The 14607-nt window shown below is 42.8% G+C and overlaps 1 protein-coding gene and 1 pseudogene across 1 annotated transcript; both read left to right on the top strand.

Annotated features, from left to right (window-relative positions):
* The first annotated feature begins 1649 nt into the window (after positions 1-1649).
* Positions 1650-5607, top strand: LOC139382034 (calmodulin-1). The gene is made up of 6 exons (XM_071125971.1): positions 1650-1786; positions 2568-2598; positions 4344-4487; positions 4580-4686; positions 4765-4900; positions 4992-5607. Exons 1-6 carry the CDS (start codon positions 1784-1786, stop codon positions 5018-5020), a joined length of 450 nt encoding a protein of 149 aa, XP_070982072.1. The 5' UTR covers positions 1650-1783; the 3' UTR covers positions 5021-5607.
* A 611-nt stretch (positions 5608-6218) lies between these two features.
* Positions 6219-9709, top strand: LOC139381984 (protein STPG4-like; annotated as a pseudogene).
* The last annotated feature ends 4898 nt before the right edge of the window (positions 9710-14607 follow it).

Here is a 14607-nt window from a genome sequence, read left to right as displayed (position 1 = left end):
AACAGAACAGAATGTAGTGAATATAGTGAAACCATATTTTCTGATGCTTCTGCTTTCATTTACAGTATGTCACCAACACAAAGTGTCTGACAGAACAATATTAGAAACAACAGGCAGCATTCGCATGATCTCATGCTCTCTCCAGGAAGAGGACATTTCACTAGACCTTTGACCGTCAGTCAAAGAGACCGAGCGAGGTGACTTGGGGTAGAGAGATAGAGATGCTGTTACATCTTCACTGGTTCTTCAAATCCTCCTCAGCCTAAGTTTCCATCCTCCCCTTGCCCTGTGGCTCAAGTGGGATAGGGACAGGGACAGAGACAGGTGGCAAGTGGGAGAAAGGAGAGCAGCCAAACATAAGAAATCAGGATATCAGATACGACCATCCTCACTACCAACTCAATTAGACCTGAGAATCTAGTAAGCTGCATAAGTGAAATAAGCGGTCGCTTAGGGACCCAGATCGCCAGGGGGCCTCAATTTACTAGTCAGGGTCTCAACTTACTGTTGAGAGTTAGAATAGTAGAATACACAATGTGCAAGTTCGAAATTTGGTTGTGCATCAGTCATTTTTCTCTTATGTCAATCACTGACAGTCACTTAATAAGCCATGTCAGCTAACAATAATCATGGCCGAATACCGACTAGGCACGCAGGGCACATGCCCAGGTGTCCTGACCACTACGGGTCTCCCATTGATTTTGTTAGTCACTCTCACTCAGATACTGTATCATGGCATAAGTCATGGCAAAATGTGCAGAGGGCCAACCAAATCTCACTTAGGGCCCTCAAAATGCTAAAGCTGGCCATGCTCATGATATTAACCCCCAATGAGCAAGTGAGGTGAGATAAGGGAGGTAAAGGCAAAAAAAAAGGCCATGGTGGCAAAGTAAATATAGCAAGTAAAACACTGGAATTGTTGATTTGCAGTGGAAGAATGTGCAAAGTAGAGATAGAAATAATGGGGTGCAAAGGAGCAAAATAAATAAATACAGTTGTCATAAAATAACATCCCCAAAAAATGTTTACATATATTTTATATATACGTTTTTTTAAGTAATAGAGCTTGGTGTGGCATATGTGCCACAACATGGAGATTGAAGAGAGCATAGAAATATAAGACAATGTGTTGAAGGCTGGCACTCCCTTTTTATAAAACCGTCCCCACCAGGAAAAGTGGACCATGGAGTCTGTGCTATGTATACTTTGAGCTCTCTGAAACGGAATGCATGTAATTTCCATCTGCTATGTATGATATTCCATCTACGAAATTATTCCTACACAGGTACAATTATGTGCTTATTGCAAATGCGATGTATGTGTGGACTACAATGCAGCGGCAATGCAAGACCAAGGGAGTGACGCATTGCAGGTACAAACACACCAATCAGAGATCGCTATTTCATCCATCTACGTCTTGTGCCGCGCAAGACATATCACTGACTAGCAGAAAGTATACATGCGCAGCTGGCCAGTCCATCTTCTAAAGCCACTTTTTATGTTTAAATATGGAATATAAATTCATGTCGGTGAAATATTAACAGAGTTTAGGTAATTTTACAAATAATTTTACAATTAATCTCAATAAATGTGTGTTTGTGCTAATTTAGTAAATTAGGAGAAAGGAGGTTGGCGGAGGGATCGCAAATGGGGGAGGAGTTAAAGTACAACGGTTAAAGGCGCGTCAAACTGTCTGCTAGTGCATTCCGTGAGGTTGTAACTTTAAGCTGCGTCTATATCTCCTTGCTAAGCGTCGTAAAAAACCTGCTGCTACTATATCGCAATGGTAAGTGAACCGAATTCATTTTTTTCCCTCCTCGCTATATGGTTCAGTAGTTGTCGTCCTTCAGTTTTTTTACTTCGTTACTTGGGCTTGACAGCCATGCTGTCTGAATAGGCGAACCTGCGTGCTGGCGCATACATTTTGCTGGCCGTCGTCGTGAGTTGGATACTTCAGCATTATTTAATATCTTGCTGGAAGTTAATATAATAACTTAGCTAGCTAGTGACTGTAAAATGTTGGCAGCTTGTTACATTAGTTAACGTCATATTAGAAAGCAGCTGACGCTGACTAACGTTAAAAAGCCTGACGTTACTGTATGTAGCCGAAGTTAGTTAGCTAAGATTACCGCCAATTTGCGGTTGGCTAGGAACATTCAATAGCTAGCTTGCTAACTACTTGAAGTTAGAATAGGTCACGTTAGCCGGATAGCTACATGGCTTAACGTTACTGGTCTGTCTTGGCTAGTATCTAGCCATCAAATGTGTAATCTCTAGTTTAAAGAGCATTCTCGAATTTGCTTCCGGTACTTGCTGTCGTGTAACGTTAGTTGACGTTATGTATTTGTGTTGGCTAATTTGACTCGCTAACGTTAAAGCTAAAACTGCTAGGGTAGGTTCACTAGCTAATGTAGTTAGCTAACTCTACTGTAGATGGTCAGTTGATGATGGATTCAGAATTAACGTTTTAAGTTAATGCAAGCCAGTTGCCATCACCACTAGTCGGTTAGTTAACATATGTTAAGTGGTGGCTCATCTGTTATAATTATAACATCTATTCCCCCCAGGCTGATCAGCTGACAGAGGAGCAGATTGCCGGTAAGACAGCATTGCACTCGTCTGTCCCCTACCCTGGAACGTGGCCCACTGGATCCCCCCACCTACTCGGCATTGGATTTATATTTTTGCCTTTTAAGGCTTGCATCGGGACAAGCTGGTCATAAAACGATAATGAATGGGCAGGCTTTCTAGCCTTGGGTCTAAAGGACTCCCTCATGGGAAGCAACTCAACATGCTTTTTATGATTTCCATGTCATAAATGATCAAATCTTAAAGGGATCATCTGGTCCCACCTCTTGCTCAACTGCTGGTTGCAGCCTTTGACCTGGGTGTGTCCTCTCCTTGTTGGATGACATTCTGCTAGCTAGTTCATGGCAGGAAGGCTGGCAAGCAAAGTGAGACTAAGTTCAATTGGAATCTTGAGTCTGTAACATGACCCAGTGTATGCAAAACCTTTTTCTACAGAAAAAAAACTAACTCATGGAGAAGTTGCCAAGTTCAAGTGCCCCCCCCAGGACAGTGGTCAAGTCAACTTGCGTTAACTGACATCTTTTCATATTTTATTTTATTAGTCTGCTATTAGTCCGAACATGTTCTGCATGTCAGCAGTCAAGTTTTCAAGATGTAAGATTTTCAAAAAGCAGTGTCACTTGCCACCATGTGTTTTGCATCATGATGTAGAAAGTAGAAAGTGACTTTGCTTCTGGAGAACTTGACTAATGACACTCCCAACATGTTTTGTATATCAACTGGGAAACATATCTTTTAGATTTATGTTTACCTTTTCACAATGTATACTTGCATTCTTTCAGTGGTGTAAGCTTTTAATGTGTAAAGTCTAGTTCAGATGGGGGTTGCTGACAACATGCATCTCATTTGGGGTGTGGTTTGAATATTGTAATTGTAGGGAAGTATCCCCTGTTTTGTACAGAGGATTTCAAACTTTATGCTAGAAAAGAACTAGACTGTGGCCTAGATGGCTGACCCATGTTTTCAACGTAATCTACTGCATGACATTTCGTGGTTTGCAATCTTTCTAGATTAGGTTTTACTGGATCGCCTGCGCACTGGACATATCTTGTTCTGGAAAATCTTGGGTTGGGGACTGCCTCAGGGATGTTTTATTTAATGCTATGGGAGTTTTGTCCATGACGGTAACGAGTGTCTTATTAGGAATTGTCTTTCTGGGCTGGACTTTTGTTAAACTGCAATACTGACGCTGTCCTCTGGGAATTTTAAAAGGGGGGGGGGGTATGGGGGCGACGGGCGGGCATCTGTTAGTGCTTTGGTAAAGTGGAGGCAATTGTGTTGTCATGGTTATTTTTGTTTGACCCCTGTGAGGGTTTCCTGACACTGGCAGGTCTATTTATTACACAGTACTCCTGCAACAAAGGAAGTTCCTACTTATAGCGAAGGATCCTCAACTGCAGGCCTAATTGTGGTTCACTATGCTGACAAGCTGTTGCAAGCCATGACTAATTGCAGACTTTGCACAGCAAGACCACTGGCTATCACGATAGACTGCTTGTCATTCATTCTGTGCCAAGTTTGAAACTCTTTCTAGAGCTCTGACTTGTTCCCACATGTCTTAATCACAATTTTATAGCAGGATAGAGTTTAGGGTGGGGTATATTGCTAGAGAATTTCACAGGCAATAGTTATTTCATTGTGCAACACTTTTTTTTTACAATTTTTTTTTTTTAGTACTAGCCTTTTTGGGTTTCCTGTATCTGAAGAGTCACTTCCCCTATTGGCAGCCTCAGTTTCTGTTTATCTCTCTGCAGAGTTCAAAGAGGCTTTCTCGCTCTTTGACAAGGATGGCGATGGCACCATCACCACCAAAGAGCTGGGCACTGTCATGCGCTCTCTGGGCCAAAACCCCACAGAGGCTGAGCTGCAGGACATGATCAACGAGGTGGATGCTGATGGTGAGAAGCCAGCTCTTTCACAACTTCCTGTTGAGACTAGATGCGTGCAGTCACTGAAGAGATGTCCTAAACGTGTTTCTTCTCCCTCCCAGGTAATGGAACGATAGACTTCCCAGAGTTCCTGACCATGATGGCGAGGAAGATGAAGGACACAGACAGTGAGGAGGAGATCAGAGAAGCATTCCGCGTCTTCGACAAGGTAACACATATCTGCGTTCATCCTGACAAGGTGTTTGGGTGTGGGACAGTGCTCTGACGTACGTGTGCTCTGCTCTAGGATGGGAACGGTTACATCAGTGCTGCTGAGCTGCGCCACGTGATGACAAACCTTGGGGAGAAGCTGACTGATGAAGAAGTTGATGAGATGATTAGAGAAGCAGACATTGATGGTGATGGCCAGGTCAATTATGAAGGTTGGTACAACATATTTAACATTTTCTCAATTTAGATTTTCTTTGTTCTTGGATGGTGTCAAACTAACGTTGACCTTTTTATCATTTGCAGAGTTCGTACAAATGATGACAGCGAAGTGAAGGCCTTGTACAGATATTTCTTATATAAATAACTTGCCTTTTTTTCTTTGTAATTTATCTGTAAAATCTTAATAGCCCTCCCTGCTGTCCAAAGGAACTGCATGTAAACTGCATAGGCTCTGAGTCCCCATGTCCCTTTCTTTTGCTGTCATCGTGTTTTGGAGTGACGGCACGGTTGTAATAAGGAATGCCCGTCGCAGCCCCAGGGATTGGCCAGAGCTTAGAACCGTCACGTCTGCTCAGCTCCAGATGCGTGGTGACGGTGGAGACCTGTCAGCTGGTTGTCACTTGGCAATACTGTTGGAATGGAAACAGTGTAGAGGAGTCAACGCTGCATGGACTACGGACAAAGTATATGAAATCTCTCAGCATTGCACTACTGCAAAAAATGACTGGTGTATCTTCTAGATACTCGTACAAACTCTTTTTGTATCTGCTGTTCTATACCAGAAAACAACTTTGTTTTAATCTTACTATGCTTTTTAATGTTTTACTCACTATTCTTTTATGGCCTTTGGCCGTGCTTCAACTAATTCATTCCAAGTTGTATATTTTTGTTTTCCAATAAAATTTACAATTTACCCAGATTTGAAAATTGTTTTCTCAGCTGTAATAGTTTAAGTTAATTTTGTCTATGAAAGATTCTCCTTTTGCAAAGAAACCAACATGAAAGCGGTTTACTAATGTACCCATGTAAGGTCCCTGAGCAGTGAAAATGAGCATCAGCCAATGCCTTGTAACATTCAGCTCTAATTCCTATTGTCCTTTAAATAAAAGGACAATGGGATCAAAAGCTTCTCTTTCTAATAGTATTCCATTAGATTAACACTAATGTCCAGACCCTTTTGTAAATAGATGCATCGTGTGATGTTGGCTCAGTACCAGGCAGACGCTGACTGCCTCATCTTATTTGGCACGAATGCCTGAATAACACTTCAGGTCAAAACGCCAAGGCAATAAAATGAACTGCAAGTTATTTTTAGGTTAAACAATGAGTTTACAGATATGTTAAGTGTTTATTTCAATGATAAAGCTCATTGTGGAGCTCACCCATGCTTCCTGAGCCTATACCCTTGCCACACTGCATAGTGACATGCTAGCTACTAGTCAATTTCGGAGTACTGTTCATGGCATGGAGAAGCAGCTCTTGGATCTAGAAAGGCAGCATGGGAATGGGATTGCAATAACATTTAGTGTTATGGCCAACGTGAGTTACTCATCAGTTCTGTTTCACCTTGAGGCTAGCTAGTATGCAGCACAAGCTTTGGCATTATCGCAGCTATTTCCTCAGTGTCAAGTAACTACCACTATGCACAGTTACAATTTTTGGGGGGGGGGATTAGGGGCTGAGGTACGAATATGATTAAATGTTTGTCTCGTGACAGATTTGATTTTGGGATTCGAGATTATTCATTAGATTGTGTGTACACAGCCAAAATCAGATATTTTTCCCAGTTATTGAAAAAAAGAAACACTGATCTGATTAGTCAAAATACCAATTAGTGGAAAAAGATCAGAATTGTGCTGCCTGTGTAAACACAGCCTCAGTGTCACATGACATGAGACTCCCTTGACTCATATAAACATGAATTCCTGGCTCCTTTGAATCATATGTCCCATGTAGCCTAACAATGAGGCAGAAGTACAATATTCTGCTCCTGCTCCCACAATCTTAGCAGGCTGTCTAGATCTTTAGCTTTATTTATACTTACACTGCATCACTCAGCTGTATGTGATCTGAGAAGGGAGTTTGGACTAGGCCACTAGAAACAGGTGCTTATAATAAAGGGGTCTTACATGAGTTACTCAACAGGGCCATAACCCTCTGAGAAGATGTGTCTAATAACTATTAACTTGATTTATTAAGGGTTGTCATACATGTGTCTATGTGACCGCCCACATTTGTTGGGTAGAAGTGTGTTACGCATCTAGTAATAGCTATATAATAGCGATTCTCATTCTCAAGGATACTCATTCATACTTATTTAAAGATCCCGATGAGCCTCCAACTAACCTACCAAAAAGTAGCCTATAAAGATGACTGTCGCACTAAAATGCCACTGGAAAACCAGTTATGACACATTTGGGACACATTATTAACTGGCCGTGCAGTAGGCCTGTGTGACGTTACAAAGGATTCAATGTCATAGTGACTATGGCAATTTTGATTTGTGTCATAATCAACATCCTAAACTTCAACCTGGGTCACACAGCGTCAGCTTGTCTGAGAGGGAAAAGCTGTAACGGGATCTCTGTTGGACAAACAGCAGACGGTGAAGTGCGTACACACAGCAGGGGGAAAACACAAAGTTGGTGACATATCCCGCAATGATGCATCACACAGGGCAGATGAGAGGGTAAGCTTAAGACTATTCAGTGTTATTTCCATCTTTGTATAGATACTGCATTGGGTAATAAAAAAAATGGTTTGTTGAGAGCTGAAATATGCTGTGAAATGAGATCATCTCTGCCCTCAGGAGGAGTTGGTAGTCATAGGAAATTATGGCTGTTGATACACTGAAGTTAGATTCAGTCTCTTGGCAAATAAACACATGAGCTAAAATGCAGTCATTAAAATGCAGAAATGAATAAAGTCTGTATTATTTAGTCACATAGACTTCAAAATACAGTCCACAAACAAGCCGTTCTTCTGTTTGGCCTTTCTTCCATCTACAGGGCAATGAGAAAGGAGAGGTGTGACAGAGGCGGCTGGTGGATGGGTACCTTGAAAGTAGGTGTTTTTAGTGAGGGGAGAACAACTAGCAGTTTGTTTCAGTAACACATCTTCACACCGTCATTTCAGAAAATGTCCTTAATACTGTATATGTACAGTAATAGTGGAATGATAGTGTTTCATAATATTCTTTCCCCCTAAACATTATTGGGGCTCACACAAAATTGCATTCTAATGGTGCAGCCTTCTAATTGGTCAACAAGACGGACCAGCTCTTGTTGTCAAATTGACTGGGGCCAGCAAATCTCTTGTTGTCAATTCAACAACGGGCAAAACAAGATATTTGCTGGCCCCAGTCAATTTGACAACAAGAGACGGTTTGTTGTTGAATTGTTACAAGTAGTACCTTTAAGATATGACATACAACTCCCTATCCAGTGCAGTTAAAGGTGATGCTGTCCAAAAATGCCTTTTCAATCTCTGTTTCCTGTATATGCGGGAAATTGTGTGCGGGAGTTATAACATTTCTTTCTACAATTTTATAACATTTGTATATCTCCTTCCATCGCCATTCCCCCAGGAAACGCCCACTGGGAGTGACCACATCCGGGACTTCATTGAGGAGGCTGGCATGAACCCGGTCCGTAGGACATATGGCTTTAAGGGTACGAGGAGAGTCGCCCAGATGTAGATGCATAAGGGGGACCTGCTGCTACTGGGAGCCTAAAGCTTCACTGAGGAGGCCCTCCAACGTCAGGCCTCCTACTCCTTTAAGAACTTCCCCCGGCCAAACAAAAAGGGAGGGGCGTGGGGGCAGAGGAGAAAGGGAGGTGAGGAGAAGGGGGTGTTATCAGCAGCAATTTATCTTCTAATTACACAGTTTTATTTGAAATTATAACCTGAGAGTTTGAGAGTTTGTCCAGGAAATTGACCTTTCACCATGCCACAGCAATGTGACCGAGAAACCAGTGCCCAAGATACCCTGCAAGTAAACACTTGCATAATCTATCATTCAAATGTTGACACTCAAATCTGAGTCACTGCAAGCAGACTGCCTCTGATTCATCTCCATGATATTTGAATCATCCCCAGATATATTTTTCCTGTGATCTTTCATCTCTTCAAAACATGTACAAACAACGACCTGACCTCTCCATTTCAGTGCCACCACAACAGGTCTGGCCCACTGAGGTATAATAAGAACTAGAGACGGCCTCCAAGATGGCCAACCTTTGTTTTCAACGTAATCTACTCACGTTTGCATGCGCCATTTTGTGGTTGCTGACGTTTTTCTTACTGGGATTACTACATCTGCGCACTAGTGCCCAGTGCGCACTGGACAGACAAAAGTATTGTGTGAACATGACCCGGAACTCTGCAGAGCAGAGGACAGCTAAACAAGCCAACCATCGCTTCCCCTGGCTAGCTGGGGTCATGACCTCAGAGCATGAATATAAAATGTTAATATCTTCGGCTGTCAGTGGATGGAAGATTTTTTTCATTTGAATAATTCAATGGGTGATCTTGTGCACAAAGGTGATGGAATAAAGTATTTTATTAGGAATGTTCAAATTTGAGTTATCTATGGGGCCGTCAATGTGAATTGTCTTTCTCAGCCTGGGTGTAGTTAAACAGCAGTACTGAAGAAATACTATATGTGCAGTCAAAAGCGTGCTTCCAGACCGTAACCCTAGCCCCTTGGTCTCTATCTATGCCAGTGGAGGCTGGTGGGAGGAGCTATAGGAGGACGGGCTCATTGTAATGGTTTGAATGGAATTACGAGGAACAGTCAAACATGTGGTTTCCATGTGCGATGTGTTTGATAGCATTCCATTTATTCCATTCGAGCCATTACAATGAACCCTTCCTCATATAGCTCCTCCCACCAGCCTCCACTGACCTATACCCTCTTCTCTACAGCACCTCATCTCCTCTCTCACCACTCCTCTCCTTGCAGACACGTGACGTTTCGTTCGGCAGTGCAGAGTGCCAACGATCTGCCTGTGAATATCTAGTCTCCACTGGCTATGACTAAGGCCCTTACATCGCCAACAAAGACTGCAGGCTCACGTGTTTCAGCCGGTTTGGTTATGACACCCATCACAGAGTCTGTTCTCCGACCGCATTTGATTCATACTACGGCACTGTGTTGATTGATGATTCAAGTTCGGTTGCACTGTGTGTGCTGCAGCAAGTGCATCCGTACTTGATAGATATTTGAGCAGTGTTGGCAGCTGTCTCGTGTTGACAGAGAAGGAAATGTGTAAAGAAATCTCAAGGGTGTCATGACTATGTAGTAGGGAGCTTTTTTGCACTGTTAGTGGCGTGTCAGGGCTAGTCCAAGTTTACTGTCAAAGCTCAACAAATCCCGTGGCGATTGTATTTGTGGCCACAGCCATTCAGACAGCTGCCTAGTTGATGAATTGAAGCAGGTTCGCCATATATCAGTGGGTCAAGGGTCACAGAGTCGTAATGTTTTACACTGAGAATAGTCAGCCAGAGAGTCCCTATCAAACTCGTTCAAATAGGCAACAGAGGAGTTCTCTTGGATTCCTCTTTGCAGGCTAAGAATGTGAAATAGATTTTCAGAACAAACCATTTTAGAGCCTTTGTTTCCATGACATTTCCACGACATTAGGCGGCAGAGTAGCCTAGTGGTTAGAGCTGATGAGGTACAAATCTGTCGTTCTGCCCCTGAACAGGCAGTTAACCCACTGTTCCTAGGCTGTCTTTGAAACTAAGATTTTTTTCTTAACTGACTGGCCTAGGTAAACAAAGGTCAAATTTAAATAGCCCAGCTGGGATTATCCAAATCATTATTGTTTGGCCATGGCCTCTGAAGTTTTGTGGTTGAGGATAATAGCTTGGAGAATCTGCACTACGTACACGTGGTGTATCCATGGAAATAGAGGTGGTCGAGGACCTTCGCTGCAGCACACCCGTGATTAACGAAAGGTCAAAGGTTCAGCAGACATTTGCGGCATGGGCCAGTTATCTGTGCCAATGCCGGGAGAATGTGGCACTCGCTCTACCAGCAGCGAAAAGTAGGCCAGGCCCCTTACACAGAGGCAGATCATCAGGACAGATCATCAGGACAGCTCGTCACGGGAAGGCGAGAGTGCTTCGGTCCCCCGTGTCCTTTCTAAAATCTCCTGTGAAATACACCTGTATTAACACCTCCACCGCGGATCAGCTCCCCTGCGAGCTGATGGGCAGGTGGTGGATATCAAGTGAATTTTCCCAGCGTGAATCAAATGGCACGCAATGATAGCTATAGCTAGCTAGTCTAAGCCTCCCAGCTCAGGGACAGAGGAAGGCTCCTCCTAGAAGCTCCTTTTCTTTTCTTCTCTCGTTCCTTGTGCTGTGAATCCCCCTATCAGGAGGGCTAGGGATGGATGGATTACCGACTCAGCTTGGTCAGAGACTGTCCAGTAACGGGAAGGGTAGGAGAGGCTGTGTGCTGTTTTCTGCTTATGGTCAACAGTATGTGTGGGCAGCGGGGGAAAAGGATAGCTGGAAGCCATTGAAATAAATGTTTTGAACCTCATGTAATTAATATACGGTATATGCAGTGGTTCAAGTATAAATAGTCATACATTTGGAACTGCCTCAATGATCCAACTTCACCGTGTTTTGGCACTGAATGCTTATATAAACCTGATTCGTGCCAGTAAATAATCTTCAAGACAACCATTCAACTTTGGTCCCTCTGAGCAGGTTTATTTGCCTTTGTGTGTGAGTTAGCCTACTATAAGTAATGAATCAAATGATTCCTGTTTGTGTTCAGAGAGAGGGCTCTTGGTCCTGCACACGCACGCACACACACACACACACACACACACACGCACACACGCACACACGCACACACACACACGCCATTGGTTAATTGAGCCCCTTGTAAAAATCTAAACAGAAACCGTCATTTTTGCAGCTGGTATGTTGTGAAATACAGTGCCTTGCGAAAGTATTCGGCCCCCTTGAACTTTGCGACCTTTTGCCACATTTCAGGCTTCAAACAAAGATATAAAACTGTATTTTTTTGTGAAGAATCAACAACAAGAGGGACACAATCATGAAGTGGAACGACATTTATTGGATATTTCAAACTTTTTTAACAAATCAAAAACTGAAAAATTGGGCGTGCAAAATTATTCAGCCCCCTTAAATTAATACTTTGTAGCGCCACCTTTTGCTGCGATTACAGCTGTAAGTCGCTTGGGGTATGTCTCTATCAGTTTTGCACATCGAGAGACTGACATTTTTTCCCATTCCTCCTTGCAAAACAGCTCGAGCTCAGTGAGGTTGGATGGAGAGCATTTGTGAACAGCAGTTTTCAGTTCTTTCCACAGATTCTCGATTGGATTCAGGTCTGGACTTTGACTTGGCCATTCTAACACCTGGATATGTTTATTTTTGAACCATTCCATTGTAGATTTTGCTTTATGTTTTGGATCATTGTCTTGTTGGAAGACAAATCTCCGTCCCAGTCTCAGGTCTTTTGCAGACTCCATCAGGTTTTCTTCCAGAATGGTCCTGTATTTGGCTCCATCCATCTTCCCATCAATTTTAACCATCTTCCCTGTCCCTGCTGAAGAAAAGCAGGCCCAAACCATGATGCTGCCACCACCATGTTTGACAGTGGGGATGATGTGTTCGGGGTGATGAGCTGTGTTGCTTTTACGCCAAACATAACGTTTTGCATTGTTGCCAAAAAGTTCCATTTTGGTTTCATCTGACCAGAGCACCTTCTTCCACATGTTTGGTGTGTCTCCCAGGTGGCTTGTGGCAAACTTTAAACGACACTTTTTATGGATATCTTTAAGAAATGGCTTTCTTCTTGCCACTCTTCCATAAAGGCCAGATTTGTGCAATATACGACTGATTGTTGTCCTATGGACAGAGTCTCCCACCTCAGCTGTAGATCTCTGCAGTTCATCCAGAGTGATCATGGGCCTCTTGGCTGCATCTCTGATCAGTCTTCTCCTTGTATGAGCTGAAAGTTTAGAGGGACGGCCAGGTCTTGGTAGATTTGCAGTGGTCTGATACTCCTTCCATTTCAATATTATCACTTACACAGTGCTCCTTGGGATGTTTAAAGCTTGGGAAATCTTTTTGTATCCAAATCCGGCTTTAAACTTCTTCACAACAGTATCTCGGACCTGCCTGGTGTGTTCCTTGTTCTTCATGATGCTCTCTGCACTTTTGACGGACCTCTGAGACTATCACAGTGCAGGTGCATTTATACGGAGACTTGATTACACACAGGTGGATTGTATTTATCATCATTAGTCATTTAGATCAACATTGGATCATTCAGAGATCCTCACTGAACTTCTGGAGAGAGTTTGCTGCACTGAAAGTAAAGGGGCTGAATAATTTTGCACGCCCAATTTTTCAGTTTTTGATTTGTTAAAAAAGTTTGAAATATCCAATAAATGTCGTTCCACTTCATGATTGTGTCCCACTTGTTGTTGATTCTTCACAAAAAAATACAGTTTTATATCTTTATGTTTGAAGCCTGAAATGTGGCAAAAGGTCGCAAAGTTCAAGGGGGCCGAATACTTTCGCAAGGCACTGTATATTCTCTCCCATAGTCATGATCAGTGAAGATCTAGCTAGCAATGTTCTAGTGAGTTTGTGTCTTGATCGACAGAGGACCGCAGGACCAGGGACCAATGAGCCTTCCTGGCAGATGGGTCACCATATACCATTATCAAATACTTTTGTTTTGCCTAAATACATTTTAGACATACTAACCAGGGAAACCAAAGGATATTCATCTGCATTGCAATGCTGGTTAACTAAGGGCTGGATTCACGGCCAACCCAAGAACGAATCAGCTGGATGGGCGTTTGATTTCCATATTACTTTCACGGGACCTGCTACATTTTTAAAATGGGTTTTATAGTAAAGACATTCATTTAATTGTAAAATGTAATTGTAAAATGTATTACCTTTTAACGTGACATGAATACAATCAGTCATGGTGTTTTCATGACCGTCAAACAAATCACTTAAAAAAGTAGGCTACCTTCATACGTTTGTCCAAAATAATTCCAGCATCCGAACAGTGTACCCACCAACTTTCATTCACTAAAGCTTAACGTGTGCGAAGTTTGGAAGCCGATGTCTACACCCCTTCTTTGGTGATTGGTCTACAGTAGTACTCTTAGGGGGAGTGGGAACATTAAGCGTTTGTTGTCATTCGACGAGAGACGACTAGTTTCATTAACATTTTTTTCACTTGAGAAATACTGCACCAAAGATGTTAATTAGATTAGCACGACTAAGACCTCGGCAAAAACGTGAAAATTAATGACAGATTTTGAGGAAGTGTTTCTGGCTTTTGATGTTGCTACGGTGGCTCAAGAGGGAAAAAACAGTAGTATTGCCACTTTTTTTCACGTTTCAAGTAAAGGTCTTTAGAGAGTATGCAAGCACAGACGCTCGCTTTGCCTAGCCGAGTTCTGCTAGGAGCAAACCAAACCTATGAATGTGGTCACCTTTAGCAAGTGGCCGAGACGATCTCACCCGAGAAAACTTCTGAGCATTTGAAACAGCGCCCCTCTGTCATAGTATATGTAGCCCATCTATCTGATGCTGTCTTGCCAAAAAAAAAGAGTATGATATGCGATATGCTTTTTGGCCAGACAGCATCAGATACATGAGCTACACATACGGAGGGTTTCGCTCGCTCAGATGCTTTATCTGAGATGTATGTGTCTTTCTGTCTGTACTCGTCTCGGTCAAATAAATTATCAATATTTCAATATTTTATTTGAACGGGCAAGGAGGTGCGGTAGAGTTGGCCAGGCCCCTTAAGGCCCGCCCATAATTCCGGCCCCTGCTGGATTCAATCCGTAGCACCGAAGATCAGCGTTACAGCCTGATTGCGTCCGCAGAGACTGCAGTC

Source organism: Oncorhynchus clarkii, chromosome 23, assembly GCF_045791955.1.
Source record: "Oncorhynchus clarkii lewisi isolate Uvic-CL-2024 chromosome 23, UVic_Ocla_1.0, whole genome shotgun sequence".
NCBI lineage: Eukaryota > Metazoa > Chordata > Actinopteri > Salmoniformes > Salmonidae > Oncorhynchus > Oncorhynchus clarkii.
This window is presented reverse-complemented; position numbering and strand designations above follow the sequence as displayed.

What these genes read in the sequence shown, in the direction of transcription:
- LOC139382034 (XM_071125971.1), top strand. An exon ending in GACAGAGGAGCAGATTGCCG is followed by an intron (nt 2,599 to 4,343) that starts GTAAGACAGCAT and finishes ATCTCTCTGCAG; the next exon opens with AGTTCAAAGAGGCTTTCTCG. An exon ending in CATTCCGCGTCTTCGACAAG is followed by an intron (nt 4,687 to 4,764) that starts GTAACACATATC and finishes GCTCTGCTCTAG; the next exon opens with GATGGGAACGGTTACATCAG.